The 14,328-nt window shown below is 39.0% G+C and overlaps 1 protein-coding gene across 1 annotated transcript in view; it reads right to left on the bottom strand.

Moving 5' to 3' along the window:
* FOXP2 (forkhead box P2) overlaps positions 1-13,358 on the bottom strand; it is a 273,445-nt gene extending 260,087 nt beyond the window's left edge. Inside the window, exons 1-2 of the mRNA XM_078674364.1 lie at positions 13,231-13,358; positions 1,412-1,589 (exon numbers count right to left, since the gene is read on the bottom strand). Of these exons, the coding sequence (XP_078530490.1) occupies positions 1,412-1,579 (168 nt within the window). The 5' untranslated portion in view covers positions 1,580-1,589; positions 13,231-13,358. The remainder of the gene's footprint in view (positions 1-1,411; positions 1,590-13,230) is intronic.
* Between the last annotated feature and the right edge of the window lie 970 nt (positions 13,359-14,328).

The raw sequence follows: 14,328 nt of genomic DNA on the forward strand, positions 1-14,328 counted from the left end.
CTAGAAGCGAATTGTGTGATATTATTAAATGTGTGGATCTGAGATAATTGTGCTTTAGTTACCTGTTTATTCGTTATGTAAGTCACTAAGAATGTCTTTGGGTCATCCATATGCTCATGTTTATTTAGTGGTGGTAAATCGGTGATCACCATCACAAACGTGTACAAGTTTAAATGCTTGTCCCATTGGGATAGAGGGAAGTTATAAGTTACTGGAGAATACGTTTACTACAGTTATATTTTCTTAGATGGTACCTATATTTCATACAAAACATAACTGAAAATATTATTCAGCAATCTTAATTATATTGCCACCATTTTCCACTGACATTACCTGCGTTGTTTTCTCTAGTTTTTGATTGAACTGCAGCTGTGCATGATGTCTTTTTCGAGCCAGAAAAAAAACCTCAAACATTAATTTTGTTTACACTAAGGCACCACCCAAATCCCCTGTGGAGAAGTATGTGCCAATCTCATTGTTTTTGAGCAATACACACAATGCAATGATTTTCATATCTCTAATCCAGGAACCTGCCTATTAATTGCACTTTGATACAAGGATTAAATCATGTCAAATGCTGAATAGTGTTCGGAAAGACAGAGAACAAATGTGCCTGTGACAAAAGCGCAAGACATTCAGTTCTCTAAGCGATCTTTTAATATCAGTTAACTGTCATCAAGCATGCAAAGTGTGAGCAGGAATCACTGTAGAGCTACTATAATTAAACAGCGATTTAATCGATTAGACATTACCTATTATTTGAATAACATGTATAATGCATTTTAGAAAACCAGAAATAATCTACGCTGCCCGTATCAAGTGGAGTTTAAATCAATGTTATCTGTAAAAAAATCATTGTTATTAATGTTATTATAATCGTTAGTAATGCTTCTAATGTACTAATGCCATTATTAGTATAACTTCTTTGGTGTTTATTCTAACCACATGCCAAGCGAGCATCTATGTCGACGAGAGGTTATTCTGTTTTTTACAGTTCATATTTTGGAACAATGAACTGCAAATAAACACGCAGGCTAGCTATCCTGCAACAAAGGGGGCCCTCTGGTGGACACCGAGATATCACACCGCGCACTACAGACGCGTGTTATACGGTAGAAACAGACATCTCCAAACATTAGCTTCTCGCTCATAAACGCACGTGCATAAAACATTATTTTAGCACAAACATCATAAAAATACACTGAGTAAACCGTACAACAACGTAAACTATCCTTGCTAGTAAGCGAACAACGCGCCCCTCAGTTCGCAATGTACAAAAACAACAACAAATAAACAATACTCTCTGAAGTGCAGTCACTAAATAAAGTTACACCCGCGGCGAAAGACTCAATACCGGAGAAATCGTGGTATTTGTTTCCGAAAGGCTGGCACGAGGCACAACAAAACTTACCTGCTGTTGTTGCAGATGCAGCAGTTCCACTGTGCTTACTTCACTGCTCGTGTCGCCACTTGATCTCCCATCTCGGCTGCCTGCATCTAATTGGCTGCTTAGAGTGCTCATTCCATTTTGATTCATTGAACTGTTGCTTATTGTCTCTGTAGCAGATTCCTGCATCATGGCTTAATACCTAAAAGTGATTAAGAAGTATCAATTAACACACGCATTACACCTTCACACTCCCATTAACAAGCTGTCCCTCACTACCAATTACACAGCCTGCATTTTCAGCACAGAAAAAAAAGCCTCCGAGTAATTTACCAACAAATGTAATGCACGCTCAGCTTTCATCCGGATACTTATCGTTGGAATTATGATTTCGGTAAGTACTCTTTGCAAAGCTACATTAAATATCCCAAATAACACCATGCATGCAGCAAACGCATTTATGAATGGCTGCAATTCAAGTCTACATATAAAACCATTTTAAACGAAGGACAATTGCCTCCCTCAACACTTCGCTCTATATTTCCTATTATCTGGCTTTGACAACCACGGGTGACTATACTGCCTCATTTAAAATATTCACTATCTTGATTCTGTCAGGATTTTACAGCATGTCTTGTGCAGGGCTATTGTTTAATGATGCACAGCTAATCACACAAAATTAAAATTTTGTACGGGTGTTACAAATCATATGGCACCCACCAATGATAAATAGAATAATGGGCTTTCCCTTTTCTGGCTAAATAAAATGTGCCTGCAAGGCATGTTAAGAAAACGCTGCTGCTCACAATACGTCAGATATTGCCTATTTTTAATCAAACAACTGATATTCATTTATTTTTCTGACATTTAAAACATTTAATACTGTCCTTCCTGGAAAGTAATTAAGCTTATGCATGAGAAGCAATCAAACTGTTCACTTGAAGATGACTTAAAACTCCATTTTAACATAGGCAAATAAATGAAAGATATAAAATTAATTTTCATGGCATGTATTAGATATGAAAGCTAGAAATAAAATCTATCAAAAATATCACTAATGATTGTGCTAAAAACAGCATAAATTATGCATATTAGCTTCTCTACAGTAATAAATGTTTTATTATTTTCACTGCATACATATATGGATAGAAATTAAATGTCCAGCCAGGATCAGTGCAAACCCGCAAAGAAAATAAAGAGGCACCTTGCCTTTACCAAACCAGAATGTCTCTGTACATTTTCCATTAATACTTTACAGAGGTCGCATTCTGTTCTGAACTAGCACAATTGTCTTGCCATATGCCAATAGAGTTTTAGATATGTATAAGATTGCATGCTCAATACTATTTCACTAGATTACAAGAAAAGAACACTGTGCATTATAAAACTATGATAGCCAACTGATTAACTTCATAGGACTGTAAAAGTCAGACTGTTGAGATAAGAGTAAGTCTGATCTATTCAATACCATTGGCCTGTCTACACAGCCTACAAATGCCTTTTCACAATTCATGTTTCTTAAGTTCAACACTTTTCTTAGATTCATTTATGAGAAGGTATGCTCAAACACAAAAAGCAATCTGTTCATGTCAAAAGTTGTGGGCAATAATAGTCGCCAATTGAGAATTTTACACTCCATGGAATGCCAATTCAAATTTCAAGTCTATGAAAAGAATTCTGCCTTTATAACTGAAGCTGTTTTTGTCTTAACAATGCAATTCAATAAACCTTCAAAACATGAGAACTTGCCATAACCCTGAAATGAAACATTTTGAAAACAGTAAACAAAAATAAAACACAAACATTTAGAATAGATTTTCTATATGTAGTACACAGACATTAAAGAAATAAGGTGATCATGCTACATTTTAATGGCACTGGGCAAGGGTTACTGGGATACTAGGGTGCACATAAATGAAGGAGCCAAAGTTAGCACATACAGTGGCAACTGCCCAAAAATATGGTAAACCAATTCTGGACCAGGATTAAGTATTGTATTGTATTGTAAATGCATTTATATAGCGCTTACTACCCTGACGAGGCGTCAACGTGCTTTTTCGGGGAGTAGCACGCTACTCCGGGACCCATAGTGGGTCAGTGTTGAATTAGTATAGTGAAACATGCAAGTACATTTTAAGTGGTGGATATGTTAGTCAGTTATTTGGATTTGAAAGGATAGCAGAAGGATAGAAGAGGAAAGAAGGTTTGTATTTATATAGCACGTCTATCCCCTGATGGGGTGTTGACGCGCTTTTTAGGCGAGTAGCACTCTACTCCGGAAACCCATAAAGGATTAGTGGTGAAGTAGTATGGTGAAATATGAAAGTAATTTGAATGTTGGCTACTAGTCAGTTCTTTGGAGTGAAAAGAATAGCAGAGGGAAAGAAGGGAAAAAAGGTTTTCATTTATATAGCGCTTGTAACCCTGATGAGGTGTTGAAACGCTTTGTTGGCAAGTAGCACGCTTCTCTGGAACCCATAAAGGATTAGTGGTGAAGTAAAAGTAAACAGTCCTAGTAGTATCAAAAAGCACGTCAATGTGATGCATGTGATGATGAATTTTCTGACATGAAAACGAAGCTAGCCCCTTTTCAGAGATTACGCAGCTAATAAGTATTCAAATTAGGCATAAATTTTGCATGTAGAATGTGTAAAATATTCAGTGAAAAGAGCTTGATTACCCTTACAAGACATATGAAAATTCGAATGTAATTCCAATACAACTTGACAAGAAGATACCACATTTGAAAATATTCCTATATGCAAATTTTACAAAGCAAAAACACAGGAAATTAAATACAAAAAAATACCTGAATTTTGAAATCAGCAGTGCATTACTTGTGCTACACAAGTATAAAATGTAAATTCCGTCGGAATGAAAGACAAAAAATCACACTGTTTACAATGCAAGCGTTATATTGTGTCTTCAAATGTGTATGACCTTTGTTAACTATGATGGAATCATTCTATTGAACGTGAATTCCCTATGATGATCAAGTAGAGGCCATCATAGACAGATTGGCATTTTTAGGCTCCTGCTAGACTAGAAGAGCGATAGCTTTATCACTCGGAGCCTTTCAGGCCTTGTGTAACACAAACACTTGTAAAGTGCTCAGATATCTTGATATATGCATGTGAAATTACAGTGTATAAATTATTGTGTGCAGCAGTCCTTCACAACTATTAGCTTAACTCATTAATATGTGGCTGTATTAAAGAGTTAGATATGAACCAAGTTGGTATAAATAGTTGTGAGTAACATAAAGGTTCTACTCTAGAAACAGCGGTCATGCAGGAACTTAAAGCAGCCCCGCATTAAACACCTTGAGATACCTGATGGTCAATAAAAGACAGGTACATATCAGATGCTAAAGAGATGTCAACTAATTAGGTTCATAATAGGATAGCCATAACGTGCATGATGACAAGTGTATCTAATATGGTAAAGATGCAAATAAGAAAAAGAAATGAGTTCACCCTCACGTCATTCTACATACTTCCATGGGTTTCCTAATCCATTTTTTAACTCATTAGGAAAATTCTCTCCCATCTGTTCTGATTGGCAGAAAACTAAGGGGTGTAAAAAAATCGAATTCAAGTCTGTAGTGTTGCTGTTCAGTATGATACAATACATTAGGCAGATTGTGGAAAACTTCCCAGTAGAAGTTCATCCAAGATTCGCAATGGGCTGAAATATCTTAATGGATCGAATTCAAGTGTTTGAGCTACAGTGATGAAAGTTTTTCAATCTCCTACACTTTTTCCTTTTACTCGCTTGCTCTCTTCTCTGGATCTCTCACACTCTCATTCGTACTCTCTCGCCATAACACCACACACACACAGTGCATTTGCAATAGGTTTAGGTAAAGATTTCCTAAACTTATAATAACTACATTTGCTTTAGCACTGTCTCTTCAGTGTTGCTACATGACCAAAGAGCAGAAAAGGATCAGAGATAGAAAAGACAACATGAAAAAATGCATATGGCTCATGTCGTTATAATATACTAAAAGCAATTCCCATAATATTTATGTCTTTAGATGTTCAGATAAAATTAGAGTAAGATGATCAATGTGTGCGTGTATGTGTGTGTATGTGTATAAGTCTGAGTGTGCATGTTTGTGTGTGCATAATGTAGATGCCCAGCAGTGACATCAAATGTATGTGATACCTCTGATTATTACATCAGATCTTCTGCTAATGTTTAATATTTCTGTGCCTCTGGGATGAATTTGGAATCTAATACTGAACGGATTTATTTTGTGTCTATAGATGTATGAACAATACTTGGTGATAAAAAAATATTTCATTGTTCCCAGAGGGCACATTTGAGGAGCAAAGGTGATATTGCTATACAGCCCTACTCTCCCACAGCAGTAAAAGAAAATATAATAGCATACTTTCTACTGATGCAAACATCACCCATGGTAAGATAGCTGTCAAAACATACATTTCTGATAACATCACAGAATAAAGAATAATTAATTTGGATATCAATTGCAATTCTCAAGTTCATAATAGGAGCTCTAGTACTAAACTTAAGGATGCAGAAAACAAAACTAAGTCAGTGGAAACAGTGAAAGAAGGTTGAAGAAAAACTATTAGATTTTTCAAAAAGTCACTACGCGTACAGATACTTATTCTCTACACCACTTCCCTTTTGAAACATTAAACTGACACTGGAGTTGACTGCACAAGATTGCATTTTCTCCTCCTAAACAACTTGAATTGAAAGGTTACTTAGTGTAACAATATTTACTTGCAGAATTGTGTTTTTACCAAGAGTATAATGGATGGTGGCTATGCAGGTTTACGCAAGAATGAGTGAAGCATGAGGCGTTAGCCATGTGTTTGACATGTTTCAAATTGCTATAATCCAGCATTAAACACAACCAGCAATTCATGCCCCTTCGTGCAGCCGTAATCTCGAATAAAGTGTGCACAACCACTTATTATATAAATTAGTATATGGCTTCCAATTATACTTTCAGCGGTGCTTTTGAGTTTATCTTGCATGAAGTTGTGGCCTTTCACATGTACAAATAGCAGAGGAAAGTCATATAACCCAATTAGGCCTCCTTAATAATGAAGGGTAAACCTGCTTGTTTCACGTTTTTCCCTTAAAAAGAATTATGTGTCTCCTACAAAAATGAAGCAATGCACAAATATTGCACTAGCAACAGCTGTTATTATGTTACACTGTTATTCCATTATACATTTATAAAGAAAGTTGCTTCTGAAGAAATAAGGCAATGAAAGGTAACTCGTTGGACTATCAAGGGCAATGTTTAGAGATTTACAAAGCCTTTGTTCTTTTCTTATATAGGTTTCACCACATCCATACCAATGGTACTTTCTGAGGAAAGTAAATCTATTGATTATTTTATACTCCCCAAAATACTGTGATGCACTAGAAACTAGTTAGTTGTGATATGGGGAAACACAGTAATGTTTTCTTAAAACTAACTCCCTCTCAAGAAATTGATAATTGCCTTAATCACAAAAAGGGACATTACACTGCTGCAAAATTTACACTCAGCAATAGCCTGAACTCTAACTGTGGGAACAGGCGATGATTACGCCAGCTCCTCCCTATATACACACCTATGAGAACTCCTTGCAATTTAAGTGGATTAAATGCAACTAGATGTCATGCAAAATCAACTCAACAATGCCATCAGAGCCAAATGTTTTAAAATAGAATTTATATGCAAATGTTGAACATATGTCACACTATTGGGAATATTTAACTGATATTGAAAATATGTACTTGTTTTTGACCAAAAATGTAGTATGTACTTATAATAATGACCAGAACATGCAATCTTCAAGAGAAAGAAAAGGAGTGTTAAAAGAGATTTGATAATGTCACATTTATTTAATGCTCATTTTCAACACAAACAAGATGCAACTAAGAATACAAAGTTGATTTGGTTTTCTCATAACTGACACAAATCACAATGGACACTAGTAAAGCAAGTGAGATCAACACATACAATTAAACTAAATCACAGTAACAGACATGAATGCTTAGCTGAAAAAGTTGCAACAAATATTCCGCTTCAAATGCTTTTCAGAAGCCGGAATGGCTTTTTCAATAAAGCATAAGCAGTGTAACTGTATTTTACATAAAGTTTCATTTGGTCACAGAGGATGCATTTGCAGACATATTTAGGAAGACAGATATTACCGTATTAATGTAAATAAAGGAAAACATATTATTAGACCATAGGTTGGTTACACATTAGAGGAAAATAACAACCCAGTTTATTACACATCCCAGTGCATCTTCTATTTCTAGGTAAATGTATAAAGTATGCACCACCATAAACTGTATTTATGAACATGGTACACCAAGTACGTGGTTTACTAAATTGGACATACTCTGGATATCTGCTTCACTTCTACATGCTATGCAACTGATTGACGTCAATGTTTAAACAGTTTATATGTACAGAAATTAATTGAATTACACCCATTGAATTATAAATCAATTGAAATAAGAGTTCACTAACACATATATCAGTTGACAGTATTTACACTAAGATATGCCTACACCTAACTACACAACAAAAAATGTTCACAGATGAGTGCGTCAGATTGCCTGCACATTGTGTTCAAATTGGAATAAATGTTTCCTCAGACCAGGAACAGTGTACAATATTAACAGGCGCGCTTAGAGGGTGAGATCTGAACACTGTAAGTATAATGTTTTTCTATACAGCTCTAGTTTAAGGCAAAGCACGAGAAGGGGTCAATGACATTATATAAGGTTAAAAAAAAAACAAATATTTATTTCGGATTCACATATGTTTGCCATTAACATATATGCAAACATAGTAAAATGACACCATATTTTGTTTTGCTCTTAAGGATTAACAGTATACAGATTACAGTTCCATACTCTCCTTGCAAAGGCTTTCCTACTTAGAAAGATCTTTGTTGCTCCTTTTAAATTAACACAAGGTTAACGTGTGAGATTATATCTAAAGCAAATGCAAGAAAACAAACATTACAGTTGTGTATCTTCCAATTTCTCATCTCTTTTTCGGCAGACTAATGCCCATTTTAAGGTTAACTTCCCAAACATGAATTCAGGTAAACATTACATGTACACTGTCATAAGTGAGGGCATACAGCTGTCTGAGACTGACACACAAGTACAGGTGTGGTATTTCTATTAGGCTTCTACAGAAACAGTAGTAGAAATATGTAATCTATATTATATATAATATATGATCTATATACAGTGAAATGTTATTTTGCAGACACTTATTATCAATAAAGTGTCCCTGGCTTTAAATAGCATATAAACTTTGTAAGTGATAAACATTGTAGATGAAATGCAGAACTTTATTGCACATTTGTGCAATTTCGAGTTCAGAAGGCTCACACATTCCTCCACTGGATGTCACATATTGTATACAAGGGGCACCTATAGTGTTTCCTGGCTATGTTGAAAAGAGGATTCTTAACAGATCAAGCAGTTCAGATCTGCGTACAGGGTGTAGTTTCAGTGTCCTGCTCTGAGCCTGGGACCCTAGTCTCTCGCCAAGCTCCAATTATACTTTCCTATCTCAAAACATTCCTTCTTAGAACGCATTCCCTCATCTCTCCAGAGCACACCCATCACAACGCACACAGCACACTGCTCTTTTGTGGAAAAATGCAAAATCTCTTGCCCCGTAAGGCAGTGACCTGTAGTATTTGGCGTAGCACTTGCTTGCTCATAACCAAACCTATTTGAGGAAACACTTCACCCTACTAGGCTGTGTGCGTTCTGCTTTAATTGGCTTCCATTATCGTACCACTACTCGGTTCTTGAGGACTTACAGTTGACTCTGCAAAAAGAGACTTCATAAAGCTAACAAGAGGCGGGATAACTTCTTGAGGAAAAAGGTGTGCGGATGCAAAGTTAATGGTGGAAGCAGGCACCAAGCTTGCTGGGCTCAGAATGCTGCCGAAGTAACACAGAGACATAGCTCATCGTGACGTTTCCAGTTATTTCTCGCTGATTAGGGTCATTATGTTGGAAGGCTGATTTATGTTGTCATTCCCTCTCACCAGTCCTGCATCAATAGATCTTAATGAATTGGTAAATAAGGGTGAAGATTACACTTGACAACACAGAAACATTTCTCATTCATACCAGACAAGATTTATGTAGCCAATTAGGGCATAACAGGAGAAATTGGTCAGAAGAAAAATAATCTTTCCAAAAGAAAATTAACCAAGTCTGAAACCCTCGATGGAAACAGATAACCGCTCGAGATTGCATTGGGTTCAATCACAAAAGCGGCGTGTCTTTTATTCTGTTAAAACCGCACACTCTGGCAAAAAGTTGGCCGAAAAGTTTTTTTTGCAAGTGTATCTCGACATGTTTTTTTTGGAGTCAGCCCAGCGATCGCCCACTTGAACTTCCATTTTATTTTAAAGTTAAATAAAAATCAGCTGCAAGCTATTGCAACCGAGCTTGGTTAATTGTTCCTGTACGTGGACAACCAACGTGAAGAACTCGCGACAATCCACGCAAATCCACGCTCGTGCTCACTAGACAGCCTTTCGCAGTGGGCATGTGTGGCGGAGGCAATTATATGGCTTCCGCTTGCACAGCTCCACTGCCAGTTGATGCCTCTTTGTCATTAAAATAGGGATGAAAGTGCTGATCAATAGGGGAGCACAGCTTTAGAAACAAACCAAAGGGCTGGTGTGAACAGAGGTGGAACATTAAAGAAAAGTGATACTGAAACAGCCCGATTCAACGTGCTTTAAGCAGCTTTAAGCATATGCAAATGAGATGCCGCTGCTTAACTGCATCATTTACGTCGATAATAGCAGCATCATCATTACAGGGCTCGCAATTAAATTACATCACAATTAGCATTTCAAAGTGATTGGTTAAACTTTAAAACAAATAGCCAATTCTGCTAATGAAGGGTGTTAATTGTTCTTGTACACACGAAATACAAGAGCAAGATAAATATATGTTCTTGGAGCTATTTATCAAATGCCCTTGTTTTGGAAGAAACAAAAGGCAAAATTAAAAAAGCTGAGATTGCCAAGGGGATTTGCATGCTGAAAGTTAAAGCATGTAGCATTTAATTTTATTGCACCAAAGACCCTATTAGATTCCAGACTCTAGAGAACAATGTTAAATTATCTGCTTCTGTGATGGAGTTGAGCCAATTCTCGGTATCAACTAATCACAAACCTCATTATGCATAGGAGTATTAAATTATGAAGAAGCAGCATTGCACATTCCAGCACAAATCCCTATGAAATGTTAATAATGTGCTCACAATAGCACAATGCCATGCCTTCCTCGCCCTCATGAATAATGAAGTAAACAACTTATCAATTCGCCTTTATCAAACATTGTGAGCGTATCAATGCATTCAGCTTTAGACCGCTTTAAAATCCTGTCCTTTGGAGTTTTAAGCATGCACGCAAACTAGCAGCACACGTGCACAACAGACCCATGCATTCTTGCTAGGAGTAAACAAGAGTGTACTTTACCTGTGCGAACTTGGCAGCACATGCTATGCTCGCTTCCTGGATCCTCGCAGCTTGTGTACTCACCCGCCCAGCACCGGCTGCAAGTTAAGCTTGTTTGCAAACCTGCCTCGCTGCGAGCTCTGCTGTGTGCACAGGCGTTAAGTCATGTTGAGGACAATCTCCCCGTAATGCATGGTCACCTCGCAAGTCATTATGCACAATGCCAGTGGAAGGATGCACGACGCAAAGCCACGAGACACCTGCGCGTGCCACGGTTATTTATCTCTCGTGCACTCAGCACCGTCGAGCTGTGAGAGGGACAGCAATTGAAGGCATGCTTAAGAAATATTTACAGCACAACGAGCACGCGCGCCTCAGACTACGACTTTACACGTGCTGGGTGGGGGTGGTGGAGCGGGGGGGGGGGGGGGGCGAAGAAATGACAAGGCACCAAAGGAATTAAAGGTTTGTTACCTGTGGGTGAAGAGAGGCAAACTGTTCAGAGGAGGAATCTGTTGGTGTTTGCGGTGAGATCCTGCTCATGTCACTGAGGAAAGTGCAGCTCTGTGTGTCATCGCCCCGACTGTGTTTATACTGGCTTGCATCATAAACAAGCTCATCTCCCCTCATAGCTTGTTCATGCATACTTAAATCACCTTGCCCATTAAAAATGTCTCTCTTGACAATTATTCTATCATTTTCAGTTGTCATCAGGCAATTACTGTAGCCCTAGGACGGGCCCAATAGGAGCTCAGGCTCTGGGGCTGCTTTCTGAAGCAGATAGAATGAAAAGTACAGGCATGGTAATTTATAGCCCAGGCAAAGCACCTTTCTCCCAGCCCCGCAGAATTAAACCATTGCACCGAGCTGATGAAATGTAATGACATTTTCCAAAGCATTGCTTTTCAGTACATTACGGGTTTGTCCTTTTTAATATACATTTCTTTGCAAACACAGGTTTGGCAATGCCCTTCCTTGCTGGTGTTTTTGAGCCACATGCACATTGGGCAGCAACAATCCTCTCTGAGCCCTGACTCCTTTCATGTTTGTACAAGCTTAGCAAAAAGACTTTCCCCCTTCAGCACAAAATAAACATCTGCTCCCACCCAGCGCGGCGCCGAGAGCTGCAGAACGCGTGGTCAAACTCCCTTTTCAGAAACTTGCACCCGGCTCGCACGGAGGGCACTTCCTAAACCGAAGATGACATGGTTTTTATTAAACCATGAAAGCAGCACCCTCGGACAACAGGAGCTCTCGCCGATTTTAAATACTAACGAGGCCTTTTTTTTATTTCGAGTCTCTAATGGTGATGGCAGCTTAAATCTCCATTGCATTACCGGGAGATCAAAAGCGGCCCCGGCTCGGGGTCCCCGGCTTCCCTGCGCGCAAACAGATACAATGCCCCCCTCTTCGTTTCAATGGACTGCTCTCCTGGCCAGAAAGGGCCAGCGAGCGCCGACTCTGCCTGCGCAGCAATGACAGCAGCAGCAAGCCGGCGCTCGCTCCAAACTTACTCAGATGCTTGTCAACCCCACGGAAAAAAGTTTACCTACCTCCCCCTTCCCTCAGACAAAACAGCTTCCCACTTTCCGGTTCATGGGAGTTCGCAGCCGAGGCGTGGATGTCGGAAGCTTCAGCAACTCCAGAGGCAGGAAAACAGTGTAAAAAGAGGGAAAACTGCGCGGCTAGCTGCGAGTCTGAGCAGCCACCGCCAGGCAACTATTTACAGCGGTGTTTACACTACTGCGAGTGCGCCCCTGCCCGCCCGCGTCCCTGCTGCTGCCTGGTGGCATCCTGCGCGGTTAATTAAAACAAACCAAGCAAGCAGCTCTGATTGCTGGGCGTCTGCGGACAATCGTACACAAAATCAGCATTTAATCACTGGGGCATGTCTTTGGTGAGCAGCGTGAGGGGTGGCAAAGGTTCAAGACTGAACCAGCGTGCTTACCATAATCCCCCTAAAGCAAGAGCAACTTCAATCGCCCTGTTTATTTATTTCGCTTTTTTTTATAACAAAAAAGGCAACCGACACAGTTTTAGTCTCAGGAGTTCTCAGTGAGCTTCCTAGCCAGTTATTAAGAGCGATTCTTTGCTTTCCTTATTAGGACATCTTCTCATTATACACTATGCTTTTGGTAAAACTCCAAAGCTCTGCAGTTTACAGCCCGATGGAAGTCTTTTACAAGAGCACGCAAACAAGAAGAACGCATTTAGCACCCACAACATCCGATAATCCAGGGCAAGGAATAATCTTCAAGTCTCAACCAAAACCACTTCACAAATGCAATTTGTCCAGGCACATGTTAATCAAGTTACATCTTTTGAAGCAAGACAGCATCAATTACTAACCTTAATTGAAATCACTGTGCTCCAGTCTTTCTGCCAGCATATTCAGAGGGTGATGTATTAGGATATTTACAGTAAAGTAAACAATGCATAGTTGCAATGAGATGGAAAGTGTTCAGCTAATGGTGTTTGTCAATCCTTTGTCAATGTTGCTGCCTGCCACAGATGTTTTCTGAGCTGCTTCATAAAAACAGGAATGAACTAGCGATGAAGAAAGACTTTCTCTCCCCCAGGAAAAGAGTACAAAGCCAAGCCTGTACACAGCAGATGCAAACGAAAGTCCATCTGCTACCAGCTCACAACACCACATGGAGTTTTAGGATTTGGTGCTGCAGGTAGCCGAGCAGTGTTTGTATAGACATCATCAGCATGAAAGGAGGGGAAGTCCAAACCTCTGCATGTCACAGTAAAGGCTACAGCCAGCACTCCCCAAACTGGCAGAGCAGAATTCAGCAAACCAGATTGTTTGCCGTTTTTTTTCCCACCAGGGTTTCAAGAAGGATTTTTTTTTTTAAAGTTGCACCCTGGGCTAGCGCGATTCTCTTTCAGTGTTATGGTCTCTGACTCAGGAGAAAGACTACTTGAAATCACAGCTTCCAGCTGAATACTAGCTTGAGTGGACAGGCTTTATTCTCTTGACACCTCCAACTTGCACGAGGAAAGCCCTAGCGCCACAAAAAAAACAACCACACAAAAAAAACAGAACCTGCTCAGGCACAGATTTACTCTACCTTGCTGTGGCTTTAGCAAGAAGTCAATGGATAACATCTGTTTGCATTATATTTAAATACTAAACCCAAGGGGTGGCGGTGCACTTGAAACAGCCGCTTCTAACAGCATTACATTCAGACATTTATGGTAAGTAATTGCAGCAACTTTCACATTTCACCTTTAACCCTAGAGACTAAAGTATGACTCCAATAAAAAAAGAAAACACTTTCTAGCTTGGTTGCCCCCAACAACATTTTACCTACACATTTTTAACTGACCACGAATTAAAAAGTATGATGCAGTAAATATTTCAACAAGAGCAAATCTGCCTAAATGTGCTGCGTGAGACATTTCTTTAAGCAAACAAACATATTGCAAACACATTGCTTA

The sequence above is a fragment of the Lissotriton helveticus genome, chromosome 1_1 (assembly GCF_964261635.1).
Source record: "Lissotriton helveticus chromosome 1_1, aLisHel1.1, whole genome shotgun sequence".
Classification (NCBI taxonomy): domain Eukaryota; kingdom Metazoa; phylum Chordata; class Amphibia; order Caudata; family Salamandridae; genus Lissotriton; species Lissotriton helveticus.